This window comes from Megalobrama amblycephala, linkage group LG9, assembly GCF_018812025.1.
Source record: "Megalobrama amblycephala isolate DHTTF-2021 linkage group LG9, ASM1881202v1, whole genome shotgun sequence".
Taxonomy (NCBI): Eukaryota; Metazoa; Chordata; class Actinopteri; order Cypriniformes; family Xenocyprididae; genus Megalobrama; species Megalobrama amblycephala.
This window is the reverse complement of record NC_063052.1, coordinates 36,244,228-36,254,608: the sequence shown is the minus strand read 5'-3', so window position 1 is coordinate 36,254,608 and position 10,381 is coordinate 36,244,228. Positions and strand designations below refer to the sequence as shown.

General features: G+C 31.7%; 1 protein-coding gene and 1 long non-coding RNA gene across 2 annotated transcripts in view; one reads left to right on the top strand and one right to left on the bottom strand.

The window, feature by feature from the left end:
* rapgef5a (Rap guanine nucleotide exchange factor (GEF) 5a) overlaps nt 1-10,381 on the bottom strand; it is a 70,987-nt gene that overhangs the window by 34,909 nt on the left and 25,697 nt on the right. The window contains exons 6-8 of the mRNA XM_048203520.1: nt 7,914-7,995; nt 6,290-6,338; nt 4,026-4,102 (exon numbers count right to left, since the gene is read on the bottom strand). Of these exons, the coding sequence (XP_048059477.1) occupies nt 4,026-4,102; nt 6,290-6,338; nt 7,914-7,995 (208 nt within the window). The remainder of the gene's footprint in view (nt 1-4,025; nt 4,103-6,289; nt 6,339-7,913; nt 7,996-10,381) is intronic.
* LOC125276223 lies at nt 4,043-8,655 on the top strand. Its single transcript, XR_007186608.1, has 2 exons — nt 4,043-4,107; nt 7,655-8,655. It is a non-coding gene; the product is annotated as an uncharacterized LOC125276223 (long non-coding RNA).

Here is a 10,381-nt window from a genome sequence, read left to right as displayed (position 1 = left end):
CCTGACACACAAAACCATCCCAGACCGGCACGGGCAGGACGAAAGCAAAACAGACACACCACTGTAAAAACATTGAGAAAATACGGCACACTGCCATTCAGAACAACAGAGACGGAAAAAACTGGTGCGCTCGTCCTCATGAATATGTCATGATAAACTCTGTGCTTCTTTAGCCCAGTTACACCGAGGTAATAGTGAAGATGAAATATTCATTCACAAAGATCACGTGACCAAACACACACTGCATCATACTACAGTACACAGTAATTAGGGAGAGCAGCTACTTCAAAGAGGAAGTTTAAGATCTAACCGAAGATAATTTGTTGTGTTAGCTAAAGGAAATCAGCGCTATTAGTGCTCATATTTGAAATAAACCCAAAGCCTGAAGCCTAAAATACTATTTATTAGTATGAGTGCACTATTGTTGTGTTACTGAAGACAACTCTGATTTGCATTAAAGTTTTCTGACTCAAATTTCTTTACTTTTCTGTGAAAATGAAAACTCAAGAGTATATCTTGAATAAATTGCAATACTGGAAAAACGTGAAACATTATGCATTTAAAAGCATTAAATTAATAAAAAAATATATATAATTAAAATATTTAATCTAATTATAATTGTTTTGTATACTAATATTGTAAAAAAAATAACTGATAGATAAACTGTAAAAAATGAATACAGCAATATAATAGCTACAACATTCATCTACATTTCTGTTGCATTTAAACCAAAATAATATATATATATATATATATATATATATATATATATATATATATATATATATATATATATATATATATATATATATATATAATAATATTCTCAAATAAAATAACAACAACATTAATATCCTTGCATAAACTGTAAATATTAATGCCACAATAGAAAATAAAAGAAAACATGAACACTCTGCAATATTGCATGAAAATAATATCGACTTATTAAAAAAAACTAACATTTAAAAAAAAATATTTAAATTTAAAATTATGCATTTAAAAGCATTAAATTATTCAAAAAAATAATTAAACTATTTAATGTAATTAGAATTGTTTTGAATACTAATATTGTAAAAAAAAAACCTGATAAATAAACTGTACAAAATTAATACAGCAATAAAATAGCTACAACATTCATCTACGTTTCTGTTGCATTTAAACCTAAAATAATAATAATAATTATAATTAATATATATTAATAATATATATATTCTCAAATAAAATAACAACATTAATATCCTTGCATAAACTGTAAATATTAATGCAACAATAGAAAATAAAAGAAAACATGAACACTCTGCAATATTGCATGAAAATAAAATTGACTTATTAAAAAAAAAAAAATATATATATATATATATATATATACATATATATATATATATATATATATATAATATAATTTAATGCATGATTTTATTAAAAATAAGTAATTGAATTCATTATTGATTATTTATTTAAAATAATAATAATAATAATAATAATTTTAAAAATAAAATAATTAAATACATTTATTAAAAATATATATTTTTTGCATAATAATTAATATAACATTAATAATAACAAACAATTATACCCTTGTGGATCCCTGTAAAGAACTAATAGAACATGAAAACATGTATTTATTAAAAAAAATGAAATTATGAATTCATTAAAAAAATTATATTTAAACTAAGTGTTTTATATAATCTCTAATATAGCACTAATCATAACAATAATATCTGTGTGTAAACTAATACAACAACACAATAGCCACAACATTCATCTCATGCTATAAGAAACCGCATGAGTCGCATTATAATACTTTAGCTTGCATCGTCCTGAAGGTGTCAGGAAAACCAAGAAGACTCGCATGGCAAAGCATGACTCATATTGTCTTCAGCAAATGTAAAAATTGAGTTTGAGACTACAATTGAATCTATAGAGCTGACAGACGATACTAAAGACAGCAGTCAGGGAGATGAGGAAGATAAAGAGAGCTGTTATTACCTTGACTGTAATTATGGGCTAATGAGCGTCCAAGCTCTGGGTTGATGGTAACCACAGAGGAGAACTAATCAGATCTTACCCTGCTTCACTAAACACACACACACATGCTGTGCTTCCCTGAGAACTTCATTAGATTGATATGGTGATGCAAACCGACCACAACACTCTCAACGAACGGACTTCCTTTCGGACAACTACACACATCAGGCGTTACACAAGACCATTAGTGTGTTATTCTGAGTCTGTATTACCACTGAGATCAGACCGATGAATCATTCAGATCTAGAGTAAGAGGTTTCCTATGTTTGAAGATGCCGAGGGGCCTCGACTACCACTTCCTGCTACACACACACACACACACACACACACACACACACACACACATGCTTTATGAAAACAACATGATTGCACATGTAATCTCATGTCCCTTCAAACATGGCAGCAAACATCTAAACGAGCACATAACCTTATGAAAACAAACGATTAAGACGCTCTCGCTGTCCCTGAACCAACAAACTGCCAATCTGTGACCGTTTGAATCTCATTTCAGGTTATTTTTGGTAATACACAACTGGTCAGATTTTTTAATGTTCTTGAAAGAAGTCTCTTCTGCTCACCAAGGCTGCATTTAAGTTGCATGATTTAGAATGCTGCTAGCATATTATCATATTGCTAGCATGAGTTAGCATGTTACTAACATGATTTAGCATTTTGCTAACATGATTTAGCATGTTAACATATTTTAACGTTACTAGCATGAATTAGCATTCTGTTAGCATGTTTTAACATATTCCTAGCATGAGTTGCTAACATGATTTAACATGCTGCTAGCATTTTTTAACACATTCCTAGCATGAATTAACAGGTTGTTAACATGATTTGACATTCTGCTAGCATGTTTTAACACATTGCTGGCATGAATTAGCATGTTACTAACATGATTGAGCATGCTAATATATTTTAACGTTACAAGCGTAAATTAGCATTCTGCTAGCATGTTTTAACACATTGCTGGCATGAATTAGCATGTTACTAACATGATTGAGCATGCTAATATATTTTAACATGTTACTAGCGTAAATTAGCATTCTGCTAGCATGTTTTAACACATTGCTGGCATTAATTAGCATGTTATTAACATGATTTAGCATGCTAACATATTTTAACATTTTACTAACATGAATTAACATTCTGCTAGCATGTTTTAACACATTCCTAACATGAATTATCATGTTGCTAACATGATTTGACACGCTGCTAGCATGATTTAGCAATGCTAACACATTTTAACATGTTACTAGCATGAATTATCATTCTGCTAGCATGTTTTAACACATTCTTAACATGAATTAGCATGTTGTTAACATGATTTGACATGCTGATAGCATGTTTTAACACACTAATGGCATTAATTAGTATGCTGCTAACATGATTTAGCATGTTAACATATTTTAAAGTTACTAGCATGAATTAGCATTCTGCTAGCATGTTTTAGCACACATTGCTGGCATGGATTAGCATTTTGCTAAAATGATTTAGCATGCTAACATATTTTAACATGTTACTAACATGAATTAGCTGAATGAATTGTTATAACATTCCTGACATGAATTAGCATTGCTCTTAGCATGTTTTATCACATTGCTAGCATGAATTAGCATGTGTACCTAATTTAGATTTTGCAGACTAACAGTTTTGTAATTTTCCTATACAGCTGTGACATGTAATAACTAATACAATAATTTAAACTCAAATCAATATTTAATGTCCCTTTAATTATTTAGCATAGCTACTTCACATCAGGGTTTATTTTGGGACAATGCCTGTATGCACTATCCCTTACATACATTTTATTGAGAAAATGTATTACATTATTAACGTCACTGTCCATTTATCTGTTTTTATTTATGACTTCTGGTGTGCTGTACCATGTATGTTGGTAATGCCTGTTGCATTATATATGTTAGCATGTTAAACTGAAACATGCTGAATACATAGCAACCAAACAAACTAATGTAATTTATCGCTTCATTCACCTTGCTTTTGTCTTCAGTGGGTTTTGGGGCTTCTTGTGGAGAACAGTCTGATGTCTCCGAGCTTTCGTCTTCTGACACTACAGTAAGAGCAGTACAAATACACAGACGGTTAACAGTGAAGACACAAATACATTTGCAACACACTGACCATCTGATCAATTATGCAAATCTAGCTGTAAAATCTTACTTTGTTAGCATGAATTAGCATTTCCCTAACATGATTTAGCATGCTGCTAGCATATTTTTAACAACATGATAATTAATGTTAAAAAAATTTGTTAAAACATGCTAACAGCATGCTAGTATGTTTTAACACATTTCTAGCATCATCATGTTGTTAACATGATTTAGCCTGCTGCTAGCATGTATTAACACATTTCTAACATTAATTAGCATGTTGACAACATGATTTAAGATTCTGCTATCATATTTTAAAATGTTGCTAGCATGATTTAGAATGTTGCTAGCATGAATTAACATATTTCTAGCATTATTTAGCATGCTGCTAGCATGTTTTAACACATTTCTAGCATTAATTACTAACACAATTTAGCATGCTGCTAGCATATTTTAACATGTTTATAGCATTAATTAACATGTTTCTAACATTATTTAGCATCCTGCCAGCATGAATTAACACGTTTCTAGCATTCTGCTAAGCATGTTTTAACACATTTCTAACATTACTTAACATGTTGCTAACATGATTTAGAATGCTGCTAACATACTTTAACATGTTTGCTAACATTAATTAACATGTTTCTAGCATTATTTAACATGCTGCTAGCATTTTTTAACACATTTCTAGCATCATCATGATTAACATGATTTAGCCTGCTGCTAGCATACTTTACCATGTTGCTTAGCATGAATTAACATGTTTCTAACATTCTGCTAGCATATTTTAACCCATTTCTAGCATTACTTAACATGTTTGCTAACATGATTTAGCATTCTGCTACCATATTTTAACATGTTGCTAACACGATTTAGCATGCTTGTAGCATACTTTAACACGTTGCTAACATGAATTAACATGTTTCTAACATTATTTAGCATTCTGTTAGCATGTTTTTACACATTTCTAACATGAATTAACATGCAGTTAACACGATTTAGCATGGTGCTAGCATTTTTTAACATGTTGCTAGCATGAATTAACATGTTTCTGGCATTAATGAGCATGCTGCTAGTATAAATTAACATGTTTCTAGCATTCTGCTAGCATATTTTAACACATTTCTAGCATTACTTAACATGTTGCTAACATGATTTAACATTCTGCTACCATATTTTAACATGTTGCTAACATGATTTAACATGCTTGTAGCATACTTTAACATTTTGCTAACATGAATTAACATGTTTCTAACATTATTTAGCATTCTGCTAGCATGTTTTTACACATTTCTAACATGAATTAGCATTCTGCTAACACGATTTAGCATGGTGCTAGCATATTTTAACATGTTGCTAGCATGAATTAACATGTTTCTAGCATTAATGAGCATGCTGCTAGTATAAATTAACATGTTTCTAGCATTCTGCTAGCATGTTTTAACACATTTCTAGCATTACTTAACATGTTGCTAACATGATTTAGCATTCTGCTTCCATATTTTAACATGTTGCTAACACGATTTAGCATGATGCTAGCATACTTTAATGTGCTGCTAAAATTAATTAACATGTTTCTAGCATTATTTAGCATGCTGCTAGCATGTTTTAACATATTTCTAGCATTAATTAACATGTCGCTAACATGATTTAACGTGCTGCTAGCATACTTTAACATGTTGCTAGCATGAATTAGCATGTTTCTAGCATTATTTAGCATGCTATTAAAATATCATGAATAGTTGTAAATTTTCATTGATCTTTAGAAATAAAGCAGTTGCTGTACCACAAAAACACAGTTTCAGAACTGAAAATAATACTATTCACTAAAAATAACTACAAAAACAGCTTGTTTTAAAAATGACAAACACCTGAATAAACATGAACATCACTTTTACACACCAACTGATGTTTAGCAGCGAGCACAGAGCAAATGAACACTCGTTTCTTATGCTAACACGTTAACCAATCATAATACAGGATGATTTTAAGGTACAACAAGAAAAAAACAGGCAGTTTAATTGTAAAGAACAGAGAGATTGTGGAAAATGGTCATTAAAAGCTATTAATTATGGATGCAAAAAACTTGACAAAGTGGACAAAAACAGTAAGATATGATCCCTATGAATATATAAAAAGCGTCTTACTTGATTTCTTGGCTTTTCTTGCGAGAGCAGCAGCAAGTTCATTCTGCACCTGTAGTAAAAACACATCTTTTTTTAATGTAATCCAGTTAAAGCACAAGAGTACAGCGTCTTTACTTTATTCTACACGCAAATGAGCTCATCTTCACCCGCAGCCAAAACAGAACGCAGACAATCTGCCTGTGTGAAGATCTCTAGAGCACATCCACGGCTGTTAAAAATACAAAAGCTCAGGCAGAAGAGCTGGGAATTTACTCCAGGATCCCAAAGCAGACCGGCTCAGACAGCAGGGACTCATGGGATACCGGAGGACAGCTGTGTAGATTCGCTTCCATTCTGAGATTAATTCAACATTTAGAGTAAAGAGAGAATTAACTCTATAACTGATCACACCACATACAAGCAGGTATTTTGTGTTTAATATCTCATTTGATATAATTTCATAGCTGCTTCTAAAATTTCATAGCTGCTTTTAAAGTTTTTATCCAGATTTTTTCATCAGAAAATAATATAGCTTATTAAAGGTGAAAATCTGTTATTTTGGAATGTATTGTGGGAAATTCATCATGATGTTTATAGTTACCAGTGTATTTAATTTAGTGACGCACAAAATGATTAAAAACATATTTGCGTTTTATAATTGGAAATTTTCAAATCATTCTGAATTAAAAACAGGCACATATATATTTTGTGCAAACTGGGTCACACACTTTCGCACACAATAATTCAAAAGAAATGCAAATGCATATATATATATATATATATATATATATGTTTTGGTTTCTTTTGCATTAGTGTTTGCATTTATGTGCATTTGCATTTCTTTTGCATAAATGTATATATATATATATATATATATATATATATATATATATATATATATATATATATATATATAATAAAAACTATTTTTCTATTAATAAAAACATATATATATATATAAACAAATAAATAAATATATTAAATATATATATATATTAAAATATTTCTACATAACTAACTAGAAAAATAAACACTGTAAAAAACATATATATATATATATATATATATATATATATATATATATATATATATATATATATATATATATATATATATATATATATATATATATATATATATATATTACATGTTTTAAGTAACACAATATATTAGGAAAAAAAAATATTTTTGTAGAAAAAAAATAAATGTAAAAACTATGTAAAGTACTGTAATTAATTACTTTTAGGAATATTTTTTACATTTTAATAACTATTTTCCTAGTTATGTTCAGCTAGTTATGAAGAATTATATATATATATATATATATATATATATATATATATATATTATTTTTTTTTTTTTTTTTTTTTTTTTTTTTTTTTCCAGGTTTCCCGGTAGATCTGAATAATGTAAAAAAGTCAATGTTGCCCAACAGCGATGCGGCCCGTGGTGGGACTACGCAGGTGTTTGTTGGAGAGCGAGCGGTTAGTTAAATGGATGGTTTCTCTGTCCGCTGGTGTCAGACGAGTCTCCGTGTGATGGATGAGATTCTTTCAGGCTGGAGTGGATATTTACACACACCAGGGGACTGAAGACATGGAGTCAGGGATCTGGCGCATGGGTCAGCAAACACATGCACACTTACTGTAGACGTGAGTCTCTCCAGAGCCTTCATCTGGAGTATCTCACTGCAGATATCACGCTTTCTGTCGGGGTCTTCCTCGGGTCTGCAAAAGAACGCACACACTTGATAAAACACCTCTGAAGTGACAATGCACGACTGTCTCATGAGAGCTGACCTCTACGACAGTGATGTTCTGTAAGACAAGATAGCAGATGTCATGTTCAAAATAGGCCCCGTCCCAAATGGTGCACTTGATGTGTGTCCCAGGTTTCAGAAGTGCCTTCGATGCACAACTGTGGCAAGTATGCACTGATATGGATTCCTAATGACAGGCTAAGCGGCAAACTGTGGACGTGGAGAAAGACGTCAAGGGATTAAGGCACCATTTAGGACATGAAAGTACTACACTGAAAAAAAATTTTACTCAGAAATTGCTAGTAAATTTCACAATTAATTACACTATGGCAATTAACATATTGAAATAAATAAGAAAATTTAAAGTAGAAAGACTGTAATAGTATTTTCTCCAACAATCTTTGTTTACAACTTTAAAAATACCTATGAATACTGTATATTGTGCAATATAAACAAGCTTTCCATGGTGAATATTATACTGTGCATGTAAATTCAGAAAAATGTGGTTGATTTTGCTTTATTTGCCACTTTGGAAATGGAAGGTCAAGTCAAGAGCAATGCATTGTGGGATGCAGCAACTCATGCAGTGTGCTCTGGTTGCATACTGCACTTTTTGGCAAATGTTGTATAGGTTATGTCTATGGTATTCCATGCCAACAGAACTTGCACATACTGTGCACAGTTTACATATTACATACTGAAAAAATAGCATGCCAGTTATGGTCATATGCCATTCCAACACACTCACACACAGCTATACAATCTCAAGCCCTCTGTTCTCTCTACTGCCTCCTGCTGGTGGTGCACTGCATAATACATGACGCTTCAAAACACACATGAAGCTCAAACTGTGCTTATGGCATGTGGTATATTAAGTTTAAGGTCTGTTGGACAAAATTTAGGCAAAAATAAGCCATTTTTAGGATCAATTCCCCACACCACACTTACACTCTTAAAAATAAAAACATTTCAAGGTTCTTGAGTTACTGTATTATTGTTTAATAATTAAAGAAAAGTTCTTGATTTTTCATTATATGTTCTGCAGATCATTGTTTTGATTTTCCTAAAGAACTAGAAAATAAAAAAGTTCTGGTAAAACTTGATTTTAAGGGGACATAGAGTTACACGTTACTACATGTACTTACTATAGTAATTACAGTAAATTATGCATAATTACAAGTAACTAACCCTCACTGAAAAAAATAATGTTTTGCTGCTTTTTCAAATTGCTTTGAAATGAAGCCTTTGCCTAGGCTGTGAACTGATACAGCAAATTTCACAAGATGTAATATCAGTCTCTGGTGTCTCCAGAATGTGTCTGTGAAGTTTCAGCTCAAAATACCCCACAGATCATTTATTATAGCTTGTCAAATTTGCCCCTATTTGGGTGTGAGCAAAAACATGCCGTTTTTGTGTGTGTCCCTTTAAATGCAAATGAGCTGCTGCTCCCGCCCCCTTTCCAGAAGAGGGCGGAGCTTTAACAGCTCAACAACAACAAAGCTGGAGAATCTCACCTCAAAATTAAATCATATAAATCCAACAAACCCTAACCGTAACTCTATAGTAAGTACATGTAGTTAATCAATATTACTGTAGTTAATTAATAAATTTACTAATGTAACCTTAAAATAAAACGTAACCAAAGTTCTTATAAAAATAAAAATATTTTTTGCCTGCATAGGTCTCCTGAGTTACTATATGGTTCTTAATAATTAAAGAAATTAATTATTGATTTTTCATTATAGGTTCTTCAGATCATTGTTTGATGTTCTTTAAAGCACCTAATCATTTTACAAAATATTTGTGTTTTTTTGTGCGCTTTTAAAAGCCTTTATTTTTCACTAAATATGCAACCATAAGGTTCATTGAGGATTTAAAAAGTTATCTTATTATTTTTAGAGCAGATTGTGCATGTATAAACCACAACATGAGCAGAATTGCTATAATCTGGGACAAAGCAGTCGTGGAGCGGAAACCTCCAGCACATCCCTCCATATCACAGCTATAACTGGGCCAGTGAGTTTGAGAAGTGGGCCAAAGCTTCCCTCCTTCTCCTCCACTGTCAGTCCATTCATCACACGACTGACGCTCTTTCATCACACGATACATCTCTCCTCCTCGTCCGTCTTTACTGCACGAGACACGACGGGTGATTCGTAATGGCGGCGACTTCTAAATGAGTCAGGCACGAGAGTGCAGTTCACACACACATATGCATGCAAACACAGACACACTCAAATGCACACAGGCAGGCAAATGTAGACACAAACACACACACGCATACTGTACGCAAATGCACGCTCATTCGGCTCACAGAACCATTACTAGTTTCACCAGAGCTGAAGATAAAATTC